General features: G+C 55.3%; 1 protein-coding gene across 5 annotated transcripts in view; it reads right to left on the minus strand.

Annotated features, from left to right (window-relative positions):
- Positions 1 to 273: 273 nt before the first annotated feature.
- PRIMA1 (proline rich membrane anchor 1) overlaps positions 274 to 12,728 on the minus strand; it is a 62,198-nt gene continuing 49,743 nt past the window's right edge. For 2 of the 5 annotated variants that reach the window (XM_023255983.2, XM_003987939.6), the window contains exon 5: positions 276 to 3,281. In XM_023255983.2, coding sequence (XP_023111751.2) covers positions 3,179 to 3,281 — 103 coding nt within the window. In that variant the 3' untranslated portion in view covers positions 276 to 3,178. Of the gene's footprint in view, positions 4,465 to 6,595; positions 6,766 to 12,728 lie in introns of all 5 variants that reach the window. The other 3 variants (XR_002158932.3, XR_440612.5, XM_006933070.5) reach the window with 3 other exon arrangements.

Genomic DNA, 12,728 nt, shown 5'->3' on the forward strand with positions numbered 1-12,728 from the left:
GGCTGAGTGCGGGGGAGGAGAGACAAGGTTGGTACCTTAGAGTCCCCATCAATGCCAGTCTTGGGTATTATGACGAAACCATATGGAAATGAAGCAGGTCCCCCCGGGCCCTCAAAGAAGGGTCACACCCCACACTCAGCCCACTCTCTCCTTCCCATGCCCCCCACTGCCCAGGACCAGGCCCCTGCCACAAAAGACAGCTGATAATCATCTGTATAAGTGTATTTTTATTGAAAATAAAAAAGGCATGGTACTTTCTTCCTCATAAGTAGCATCCAGTCTGCCCCCCCCCCCCCCCCCCCGTGCTGCCGGTCCTGCTCCCTGCGTGGTCTCAGCACAAAATCCACATTAGTGGCTCGCTGGTGGACAAGACGGCACCACTTGCACATTTGTCCGTTGAGACAGAATGAGAGACAAGAGCCCTCTCCCCGTATGCACACGGCACATTGCGAGGAAGGCAGATCTCAGGATATTTACATTCATGCATTAGATATCCCATACTACCTGGGCTGTTTAAGTCAGACTGTGTACAGATTCAGAGAGTACAGTAATTTTATATAGATATAGATATCTCTTTAAATATATATATATAACTATATATAATATATATGTCTATATTTTTATAGCTATTAGTCTTTCTTCCAAAACTTGCTTTAGAAGCTTCTAAATAATACCTAAAAACTCTGGGAGATCCTATATGCCATTCTAAGTCGGGCTCAACTAGGAGACAGTTAAAAAATATCCATTTGAGAAAATGCAGAGAAGAAATGTGCATTTCTCGACCTCAAAGTTTGGGCTAGCCTGAAGATTGGTCTGCGTTTAGGGGCTGCAGATACGTTCCTTAAACAAAAGTTCCGATTTCAAAGACCAGGTTGGTGTGGTTTTAAGGATGCTTCTTGTCACTTAAACGAAAAATCCAGTGAGGCCTCCTTGCGGCACACAGGACGGTATCCAAATGGCCAGTTCTAGGTTTGTGGGGTTGAATTCTCGTGTGACTTCGTTTTTAAAAACTGGGTTCTTCTCTTGGTTTGCACTAGCCGAGAGAGGAGACTTTACAAACCCGGTGTGGGGGGAATTTATGCGCAAACGTTAGCTTTTCGTGGAGCCCTGGCCGTGTCCCTAGAGCGAGGTGGATGCCAAGGGTGGACAGTTGGGAAACCCTGCCTGCGGCTGGAGGGTTAGGCCAACTGTAAAACCTCCTAGGTTTCAGCCAGGGTGAGGGAAGGTGGGAGTTGTGGGGTTGTGCAAAGCTGGGCCGTGCCCTGCCTCCCTTGAGGTCTCCCCAGGCTGGATGCCCATCACGTCATGACCCCTTAGTCAGGGCCTTCCCCTCTGACCGAAGGTGTCTTCCCATCACTTCTGAGCCCAAGGTGCCGTGTGCATAGAGCTGGGGTCCCGCCCGAGTGTCTGTTCAGGGAACACGCAGGGGACTCGGTGGCAGGCTACAGGCAGTAAGGGAAAGAGCCTTGCTGCAGACCCACATCCCCTGGCCCTTTGTCACCAGCTCGAGGCAGTGACAAAGGCCACTGGTGGCACCGTGCCATGCCAAGGTAGGCAGGGAAAGCAGAACACAAATCCAAACCAAACACAGGTCCTCACACAGAAGGAAAACCGAAAGGAAGAACAGAGCCCTTTCTGGGAGGGTGTGGGCCTGGGCCTGTCCTCAGCCTGTTCCTGCTGACCTGCGGGGAGGACCCGGGTGAGGGTCACAGCAAACTCACCTTCTCCCCTCTGCTCTCCGAAACACAATGGAACACAGCTCCATGGGCAAAGGGATTCCCAACCCAAGGTGGATTTCCAAGGTTCAGCCCAAACGGGGATTTGTTTACTGTCTTGTCAGGCTTACCTGGATGGCAAAGTCTCACCGTGGCCCAAAAACCCTTCAGAGAACCACACTGGTGGTCTGGAAAGTGGACGGAGTCCACCTAGCTCAGTTCCTACACAGAGAGAGCGGAACCGTTAAATGTGTCCACTTCCTTCTGAGCAAGTGTATGGGAGGTGAGGGAACCACGGGGTCAGGAGTGTTCTCCCAATCTGGGCGATGCCAGACCACAGGCCTCTGTCCCCACGGACCTAGTGATGTGCCCACAGGTCGGGTGGCCACCTGGGAAACAGGCCGGGGGACCAAGATTACCAGGCCGGAGGGTCCTCTCCCTGCCTCCCTCCCCTTCCTTCCCTTCGTCCACCAACCCCTCTGGACAGTTCAGCATTTTTAGAACACAAGACATTCTAAGGGGGCCGCTGGGAGAACACCACCTCCTTCCGGATGAAGAGAGGCTGGGGACTCTCCAGAGAGGGTCTGAGTACCTGGGAAGGGCCTTAGGGGGTCATCGGGGAGACCCAGCGCCAGGCCGGGTCAGCCTAACCCAAAGTGCTGGGCTTGGCATGAGTGGTGGCCTCTCCGGATGAAGGCAGGGCGTGGCTCACATGGAGGCATCAGTTCCTACGAGGATCAGGGGTGGAAATGAGTCTGCGAGTGGGTAGAGGGGGCTCTGTCCTTCCCGGGTCCTTGGCGTGGCGTTCAGTGACTTGTTTTGCCCCTGGAAGGTCAGACACTAGCTCTGGGTGTAAAAGAGCCCCTCTGTCTGCTCAGTCAGGAGGGGACCTTGCAGGCTGGGCTCACGGCCCACCGTGGCAGGGGTCAGAAGTCAAGAGCCAGGCGCCTGGGGTGTGGGAGGGAACAGGAAGAAAGGAGGCAGGCCCTGAAGACTAAAGACAAGTCGCCGATGGGGTGACAGATGTGTGGGAAGCACCTTTGGAAGGGGACATCTCATGGCTGTGCTGATGGCTTCTGCTGGGACGCATGGTGAACGGAGAGCAGTCTTCCTGGGGAGGAGGAGAGGTTTTCTGGCAGGCAAGTGACTCCTTGGCTAAGGTAGGATGCCCCCCTACCCCAGCAGACAGACGGACTCCCTGCCTTTGTCAGAGCGCAGCTGGGAGACAGTAAATCAAATCCAAGATGGAGAAGAGACGTGAAGAGTGGGTGTGGCGGTGCGGCCCCGGCTGCTGCACGCAGGCGAGCTGGCCCGCGAGCTGACCAGGGGCAGGCTGGGAACGGGATGGTTTCTCCCTGGGAAATCCTGGACAAGCCCAGAGTCAGCTCGTGTCCTCCTGCTTTCCCGTGTCCACTAATGCCACCAATGTGCCCCTCTGGCCAGCGAGTCCGGGGTCTGCAGACTCACACCACAGCGCTGTTCACGTCCACCCCTTTGTTGCTCTGCGAGGAGGTCATGGGATACTCAGCAACACTGGTGCCATTCTCCTCTTTTCTCAGTGGTTTCCTGGGAGGGGAGGCAGGGACATCCGTTAATGACCAATGGCAGGGGTAGGTGCATCATGTCCTTCCAGGCAGGCCACCAGACTCGGTTCTGGGTTAGTATCCTTGGGCTGCTGGTCCTTGTGGGGGCCAATCAGGAGCTGGAGGTGGTCTTAATGAGGGGGACCACACAGTGTGTCGTACACACCAGGACACAATTGAGAGTGAGAGAGGAGAGCTGTTAATAATGAAGCGGGGACAACAGCTGTTCATAATGAATTGGGACCGTTTGGGACAAACAAGAGTGGAGAACCTGTGTAAGACGTACGGTCAGGCTTTGGTTGATCTCTGATTATGAGCAAGCAGTTGTGAAGATGAATACCTGGGGGTGCAGAGTTGAGGCGCCAGAGGTTGGATTTTGCAGCCTTGCCTCTGTGTGGTCAGAGGCGCATGGAAAAGGTGATAAACAGAATGGCGGTGATGGTGACGCCTGGTGGAGGCCATGGTGGCTTGGGGCGGTGGGAAGAGTAATGGGGGTGGAAATGGTGGTAGAGTTGGCGGTGGAAGTGATGGTGGTGGTGGTTATGGTTGTGTCAACGGCGGCGGTTATGGTAATGGCGGTGGTGATGCTGATGGTTATGGTTGTGTCAGTGGCAGCGGTGATGTAATGGCGAGTGTCCAAACTAAGTGCATACTAGTGGTTCTCAAGCACTTAATGTCAGGCCATTTGAAGACCATTCCAGAGGCTATTTGACCCCAAGAGCCATTTCTCCCATACATACAAGGCTCAGGAAGGCTGGCTGGGAGGCTTTGAGAAGGCTCTTGCTCACTCGCAGAGGTTCTGAATTCGCAGCACTACTTTCTGGCCTGGCTCCAATCTGACCTCCTCTCCTGGCTGGTTCAGGAGGCCTCCAGGCCCCTGGCGACAGCCTCTGGATCTAGGCCACACATGCTGTGGAGCCCAGTCCCATATCACAATACTGCTGTCTCTCGGGTGAATCTGAGGCCCATGGGGCCGTAGCTCAGTCACCTCTGTCCCCAGGAACGCTGGGGCTGAGCCTGACCTGGCCTTTGTTGTGTATTGTCTCTGTTGAATGTCTAAGGCCATCTCTGAAAACCTGGTGATTGATTGCTTCTGCCTTCTCCAATGTCCCCGGAGCCTCTAGGAACCCAGCCTGAGGACTGGTACTTGGAGCCTAGTCTGCTGCCTATGGAATAAAGTCCGAGGTGAATTAGTTTAGGGGAGGCAGGGTCTGCAAGGTGGTTATCGGTAGTTTCATGGGTGGGATTATCAGGCCCGCTCAGAGACAACACCCTGAGATCAAATCTAGTAACTTCCCTTCCCTTTTTTTCTTGCTGCAGAAAATAGCTCACAAACCACAGAGAGAAACCCAAGTTCACTGACTCTGGGTGTCAGGCTCAGCCACGGTGGCTTCTAGAAGTGTGAGATGCAAACCAGCACTTCCTCCCGTGGCGCATTACGCTTTGGACAAAGCACTCTCAGCTACAGATGTTCCTGGCCCCTCTCACGATGGTCCCCTGAAGAAGCTAGGCCTGGGGTTAAGAGATCCATTACGTGGGGAAACTGAGGCTTAGGGATAGCTGTGACTTGCCCACGGGCTCCCAGCTGGTTGGTGTTGCGGCCTGGACCGCCACCTGCTTCCGCCATATCCTGGTCCAGACATCTTTCCCTTAAGTAAGCATTCCCAGCAGGGCATTATCTCCGCAAACAGGCTCTATGGTCCCATCAGCGTGGAAAGGCCTCCCACCTCCCTCCTCCTGGAGAGTTCCAAAAGTTCTCGAGAGTCCTCCAAGAAGCCCGTCTCATTTTGCTTTAACCCAGCATATCCCAAGAGCCCCGCTTAATTTAGATGCTCCAGACACTTTCTGGAACCCCCAGGTGTGTAGGGGTCAGACGAGTGTCCTTGTTTGTGATGGGCTTGTGGAAGTGTGGTTTCTGAGCCAACCTCTGCCCCTGGGCCTTTTCTCCCTCAGTCTCCTTCATGTCTCCCCTGTGCCCACTCCTTCCCAGTGGCTCTGACTCTGCTGGGTGGGCGTCATTTCTGACTCTGAGCGTGCATGGCCCGGAAACTCGGGTGGAGGGTACATTTTCTTACAGTGAGATCCTGTGTTGCTCTCGCCATGAGGCCACCGATGGACTTAAGTGAGATTCCTACATTCATCATCAATATATGAGGACGGGGGAGAGGGACATCAGGATCGGGATTCCAGAAAATATTAACAGGCAAAAATCTCTGAGCCCAAACCCACACTGCTTCACGGCTTTTCTCCCTAATAAATATTCAATCTTGGGCTAGTCTGAAAAATCAACTGGAATGGGTCCAGGTCAGGGGAGATGAGGCTGAATGAAGGGCCTTCAGGAGTGGATAATGGAGAGATGCGTCTGGAACTCCCATGGAAATGGGCAAAGCGTGGAGGCCACAGAGGGTGAGGGTAGGAAATCTACAGGACTTCTTCTGCCAGGAGAAGAGGTGTAATTTCTTAAAGCCAGGCTGCTGGCTAGGACACCCCTTTGCGTTCCTGGGGCCTTGGCGGGAAATGCTGGCCCAGAGGGCCTGGCAGGAAGCAAGCCTGGCCAGAGGGACACTGAGGACAAGGCCAGGAGACAGCCCCAGGGCCTTCTCAATGGCCCCAGCCAGCTTCCCACCAAAGACCAGCTTTGTCCCAGGACAAAGGGCGTCTGGATAGGGGCTCCACCCAGCAAAGTAGCACCCGGTGGCTGGCCCAGCGCCCCCTACAGGAACATTCCAGGAGCCTGGGCATGGCAAGGGGAGGGGTTAGTGTCCCAAAGGTTCTCCTGAGAAGGGGGCTCGGTCTACTAGAGCTAAGCCCCCAACCACTCTACTCCCTGGACTGCTGCCCCAGCCCCCTCCCAAAGCCTGTCTGGGAGTCACAGGAGCCCAGTGGAATCTGGAGTTTTACCTACAACAGGAAATGGCTCTACCTCCCCCCTCCCCCCACCATCCTTCCACTAAAGGGCACTGCAGGGTGACGCTGCCCGAGTGCTGAGATGTCATGCCTCAGTGAACCCAGGCCCCACCACTTCCAGCCACGTGACCTTGGGCAAGCCACTTAACCTCTCTGTGCCTCAGTTTCCTGGTCTATAAAATGGGCACAATAACGGTGTCCATTTCATAGGCTTGTTGGGAGGATTAGATACGTTAATGCAGGTTAAGCACTTAGATGAGCATCTGGCATACAGCAAGTGCTCCGTAAGTGTTTGTTAGCTCTCAGCACTGCTGTTGGAAAGGCGGCAGCGGGGAGCTGTCCTGTTGGCCGGCAACGGCCAGAGCTCTCCAGTCTGCACAGACTTCCTACCTAATGGATGCCCGTGGGGCTCAGGAAAGGCCAGAGAGGCTCACCGGGACCCAGCATGGCTCTGCAGCGCTGTGAGCCAGCCAGGGCTGGTCCCGCTAAACCAAAGTAAGGCATGTGCACCCTGGTGTGGGAAGAGATGGCCACGGACGACTCCCTACAAGGCCTGGTTCCTAAAACCAAGAGAAAGGGAGGTGAGATTTCCTTGGCCATGTCCGGGATTCCTGCCTGTCGGAGGGTGGGCTCTCCACCCCGAGACTCCTTCCCCCCTCGCCCCCATCCCGGCAAACAGCAGGCACTCCTCGTTCTTTACACGGGGCGCTGTGCTGACAGTTCCGGGGGGCTCGGGCCACGAGCCATGGCCTCCGCAGGAGCCGCCTCCGCCCGCACGCCGGGCCAGGCAGGAAGGGCCAGGACAGGAAAGGCCAGGACCCAGCTGCCCCTCTTGGGCCCTGCTGACAATGTTATGACAGGTCCCACCCTAAGAAGGGAGGGCTGCCTGGCTCGCTTCTGGTCTCACGCACCCCGCGGAAGGGGCTGCTCTCAGTCAAGTGTAGCGGTTTCAGACTCCCTTCTTCCAAAGGCATCGTCCCCGAAACACACACACACAAACACACCCATACGCAAACACAGCCCACCCCACCCATATACACACACACCACACCCATACACGCACACACACACACACACACACACACACACGCACGTCCATACATACCCCTTCACAAACACACACCCCCTTCCACAATGAGATGCCTTTGTGGCCTGCAGACTTTTCCAAACCTGGGTGAAGAAGCCAAAAAGAGCCCTTCCGAGCCACCAAGGAAGTCATCGACCAGGAGGAGCAGCGGCCTCCTTTCCAGCCCAGCACACTTTTCCCCACCACCTGGGTGAAGGGGAGTCAGGGACGCGGCCCATCGGCACACTCACGCTCCAGCTGGCCCCGCTGTTTGACCATCTCCCTAGGGCTTCCTTGTTCAGCCACCTCCGGCTGAGCAAGTCGAAGGCTGGCGTCTGTGAGTCTCCCAGGCTTCGGCTCACCCCTGGGACCCAGCCAGCAGGGCGAGGCATCTGGATCTCATTCTGCATGCCGTGGGGAGCCATTGGAGGACTCTTTACGCCAGGGATCCCGGTCTATCCCCTCACCCTGCCTCGCGACCTCCAACCAGCATGTCTAGAGAGGTGACTAGAGGGATACAGCTTCCTGGTGACAAAAGGGCCCCCGAGAAGCAGGGGCCTACCCACTGGCACCGAGAGCACCCACAATCTGCCTGCCTTTCTGTCAATGACTGGCCGGTAGCGCCATGTGGTCCCCGCTACAAAAAGCAGCTCATCCCTGCTGCCCACCTCCTCCTGCCAGGACAGGATTTCATCACCCATCACAGCAGGTGGGTCCCTTCTGGGGGCATGGGGGCGGGGGTGGTAAGAAATGAGCCCAAATAAATGTCTCAGCCCAAGGCAGGTGGGGACACATATTGCCTCCACCCTTTCTGGGCCCAATCTTCTTTTGGAGGAAGGGTTGTGGAGGTGATAATAATGAGATACTGCGGCATAGGGGACTCAGAAGAAGCCTGTGTGTTGACCCCACCAGTGGGGAACAGCGAGCCCTGGACCACCTGGAGGATGGCAGTGGCCCCGGAGTGAGAAGACTGAGTCTCGGGCCTGCAACAAAGCACAAGCACCAGCTCCCTGAATCCAGCCGAGGTCCCGCAGGAGGTCAGATGGTCTCGGAGCAGCAAAGGTCACGTATCCCATGCTCAGCACTCGGCCAAAGGCGGTCTCTCCTCGGAGCGCACTGGCTTTGACTTGACTCATGGTACAGCCAGACGTGCTGCTCGATTCCCAGCCGGAGAGGCTGGATTTGGCCCCTGGGGGTGGTGTTGCTCCAAGAACACACGGGGGCAGCAGGGAGAAGTGACAGATGGGAATGGCTGGGTCTCAAGTGCCCAATCATTGGCACTGGGCCCTACATGGCCCAAGAGGTTTTGGCGCACGAGGTAGCCCCAGTCTCGAGACCCCAGGAATCCAAAGTGCACTCGAGGTGAATATCTCACTCCCAGAAGTTCATGCGAGATGAGGCCGGATGAAGACGTCCCACTCCTGGGGCGCCCGGGTGGCTCAGTCTGTTGAGCGTCCGACTTCGGCTCAGGTCATGATCTCACAGCTGGTGAGTTCAGCCCCGCGTTGGGCTCTGTGCTGACAGCTCGGAGCCTGGAGCCTGCTTCTGCTTCTGTGTCTCCCTCTCTCTCTGCCCCTAACCCACTTGCATTCTGTCTCTGTCTCTCTCAAAAAGAAATAAACATTAAAAAAAAAAAAAAAAAAAAAGACGTCCCACTCCTGTCCCCAGTCCCTGGGCCCCACCTATCTTGTCTTCCTCCTGCCCAGCCCTGCCCTTGATTCTGCAGGTCAGCAGAAGCCAGGGGGAGAGGGCTGAGCTGGTGGTGTGTGTGCTGGGGAGGAAGGGGAGGGGGCTCCTCTAAGAGTGTTATGCCCGGGGGGCGGGGGGTGGGGAGGCTGGGCCACTCCGGACGTGGGGAGGGGGCTGCTGAATCACCGCACATGGACTGCAGCTTGAGTCAGCGAGGGGCTCAAGACACGAGGGTCAGAGGAAAGGGAGCACAGCTGGCAGAGGGTCACCCAAACTAGTGAAGGGGAGGGGCCTGGCACTTAAAATCGGGCGCGTGTTATGTACTCTAAAGCAGCTCCTCCTCCACTTACCCAGAGACAGGGAAAAAAACAAAACAGAACTGAGTTTACTGAAATTCTAAGTAGAGTTTGCTCATTTGAAAGGTAGAATCTGACAAGTCTATGTAAACAAGCCTCCATTCAAGCCGTAGAAAGTCATGGAATAGTTACTACGTGCCAGGTGCACTGGGGACAGGGATGAGGAAGACGTGACCGCTTTCCACCTCTGATGCGTGTGCAAGGGTGGGCGTGTGCGTGCACACAGCCCCTCACACACGCGGGGGCACAAGCACGTGTAAACACCAACATTATGGGGCGCCTGGGTAGCTCAGTCGGTTAAGGGTCTGACTTCGGCTCAAGTCATGATCTCTCGGTCTGTGAGTTTGAGCCCCGCGTCGGGCTCCATGCTGACAGCTCAGAGCCTGGAGCCTCTTTGGATTCTGTGACCCCCTCTCTCTCTCTGCCCCTCCCCTGCTCACACTCTTTCTCTCTCAAAATTAAAAGAAACAAAACATTTAAAAAAAGACACCACCGTTAACCTACCCAGAGCAGAAAGCAGAAACATGAATCAAGGAGAGCTACAACTCCGGGGCTTGGGCAGGAAAGAAGGGTCTAGGCCAGGCCAGGATGCTGGTCAGAGGAGGTGGTTTTAGAGCTGGGGCCTGAGTGAGGAGCTGGAGGGGCTCAGCCGTCAGAGAGGACGGGCTAGAAACGTCTGCGACCAGAGCGGCTCTCTTCCCCAGCCAGGCCTCAGTTTCCTCCTGACCTTGGAGGCTCACTCTGGCTCAGACACCACGGGAAACTCATTCCCACCCCTCGGTGGCATGCCACAGCCCCAGGCCACCAGGCCTGCTCTGCTTGCCACACGTTCCGTAAGAACCAACCCTTCTCGGCAACCCCCCCAAGCTCCAAAGGGAATGTCAATGTTAAAAAGAAAATTAATTTCACTGGCTGATTTGCTGTGGAGTCTATGGTTCAGGAAAGGTCCTGAAAGAATTCCACCGTGGCCTCAGGCTGGAGAGAGAAACGGAGGATGGGAGAGGGAGAGAACCGAGTGTAGCCAAGTTCCCAGGGAGCAACCGTCCTCCTGGAGAGGACAGAGCCTCCAGGCGAACGTGGAACCGAGGGACAGATCACCTGATGTATTAGCCCACACTGAGAGGAGGCGCTCTCCCTCCAAGGCAGCAAACACATCAGAGTACAAGAAATGAGTCAGCGGCAGACAATACGTGTATCGTGCTAAGGCAGACGCTTGTCACTGATCGCCCCCCCTGGGAGACACCTGTAGGCAGGGGACGGGGAGAGGGGCAGGGTTTTGTACGTCTGTGGGTGCTGTGTTAGGAGGCTGAGACTCGCATCTTCCAGACTGGAAAGTCAACAGACAGTGTGTGAAATTGAACAAGAATTCTCACAGCAGTATGTACTATCACTTAGAATATGGGGACAGGGGCGCCTGGGTGGCTCAGCCAGTTAAGCATCTGACTCTTGATTTTGGCTCAGGCCATGACCTCATGGTTCATGGGGTTGAGTCCCACATAGGGCTCTGCCCTACAGGGTGGAGCCTGCTTGGGATTCTCTCTCTCTCCCTCTCTCTCTGCCCCTCCCCTGCTCTCTCTTCCTCTCAATAAATAAACACTTAGAAGAAGAAGAAGAAGAAGAAGAAGAGAAGGAGGAAGAGGAGGAAGAAGAAGAATATGGAGAGAAAATACCAGAAGAAGAGCTGACACCCAGAAATGGTTGCCTCTCAAGAATGTGACTTGGGGGAGAAAACATGGGGGGCAGTCAGGGACTGCTGTTTTTCTTAACAGACTTGTGGCACATTTGACATTAAAAAAAATTTTTTTTAATGCTCATTCACTTTTGAGAGAGAGACAGACAGACAGCATGAGCAGGGGAGGGGCAGAGAGAGAGGGAGACACAGAATCAAAGCAGGCTCCAGGCTCCGAGCTGTCAGCACAGAGCCCGACGCAGGGCTTGAACTCACAAACTGTGAGATCACGACCTAAGTCGAAGTCGGATGCTTTACCAACTGAACCACCCAGGTGCTCCCCACATTTGATATTTTAAGCTTTGTGCATGCATTACCTTGATAAAAATAAAAATTAAAAGGCGGTAGTGAATGTACAAAGCCCTAACTTTACTTTCTTTTTTTTTTCAATGTTTATTCATTTTTGAGAGATAGAGACAGAGACAGAGCACGAGCAGAGGAGGGGCAGAGACAGAGAGAGACACAGAATCGAAGCAGGCTCCAGGCTCCGAGCTGTCAGCACAGAGCCCGACATGGGTGTCGAACCCACGAACCTGAGCCGAAGTCGGATGCTTAACCAACTGAGCCACCCAGGCGCCCTCCTAACGGTACTTCCTAACCATAAAGCCCCATCGGGAAGCGGGCACAGTGCTCCTGACTCGGAGTTAGGGGAGCAACCCCTCTCCCACCCCCTTCTCTCTCTCTCCATTACTCTCAGGCTTCTCCCCTCCTTCACAGCACTCATTAAAAGCACCTCAGGTATTAACTTGTAGGTGTGTGTGTGTATTCAATCCATTTCCTCCACTGGTGAGGGGGCTTGGACTCATGGTGTAGACCTCTACATCCCTGGAGCCTAGTCGAGTCCTCAACACATAGTAGGTACTCAGTCAATATTTGTGGACCAAGCCAAGGAGCACCAGAGTCCCACAATAACGTGTGTGCTCAGGCTCACTCCGGCCCATGCACGCCTGAGCTCACTCCCAGCGAGCAGTGTGCGCCCTAGTCGTCTGCGATTAATGGTCTGCAGGATGAGCCAAACTGTTCTGCGGTCCCTTGATCGGTCTTTCCGCCAATACCTTGTAAATTAGAAGGAAACGGCTGTCTAGTGGCTTAATGGCAAATCGGCGGCGGAAGGTGAAGGACCCGCGCCATGGATGGCCCCAGGAGGAAAGGCGCTCTGCGTGTGCCTGGGGTACGGGGGTGGCTCCAGGCGAGGGGCTTGGAGAGGGTGGGCGTCATCTCTCTGCCACACGCGGTGTTCCCTGCAGGAAGGGTGTGGCTGCCAGAGAAGCTGCAAATGCCACTCTAGGAGGGTGGCGTCACTCTTGAGAGTCCACAGGCCTGCGAACTCCCTCGCCCTGGCCTGGCCGGGGTCTGAGGCCTGGCCCTCCTACCTGGGCAGTGGGCACGTTGTGCCCTGGAGCTTTGTCTAGATGACTCTCACTGATCACTGCTCGTTTGAGGTTCCTATCCCACCCCGGGCCGACAGCTTCTTCTGTTATTTCTGCTTACAGCATTATTTCACTTTGTAGTCCCTTCATTTATTATCATCATTATTATTTTAATTTTTATTTTTGAGAGAGAGAGACTGAGCGTGAGCAGGGGAGAGCAGAGAGAGAGAGAGGGAGACACAGACTCCGAAGCAGGCTCCAGGCTCTGGGCTGTCAGCACAGAGCCAGACTCGAGGCTCAAGCTCACGAGCCG

This window comes from Felis catus, chromosome B3 (assembly GCF_018350175.1).
Source record: "Felis catus isolate Fca126 chromosome B3, F.catus_Fca126_mat1.0, whole genome shotgun sequence".
NCBI classification, from domain to species: Eukaryota; Metazoa; Chordata; class Mammalia; order Carnivora; family Felidae; genus Felis; species Felis catus.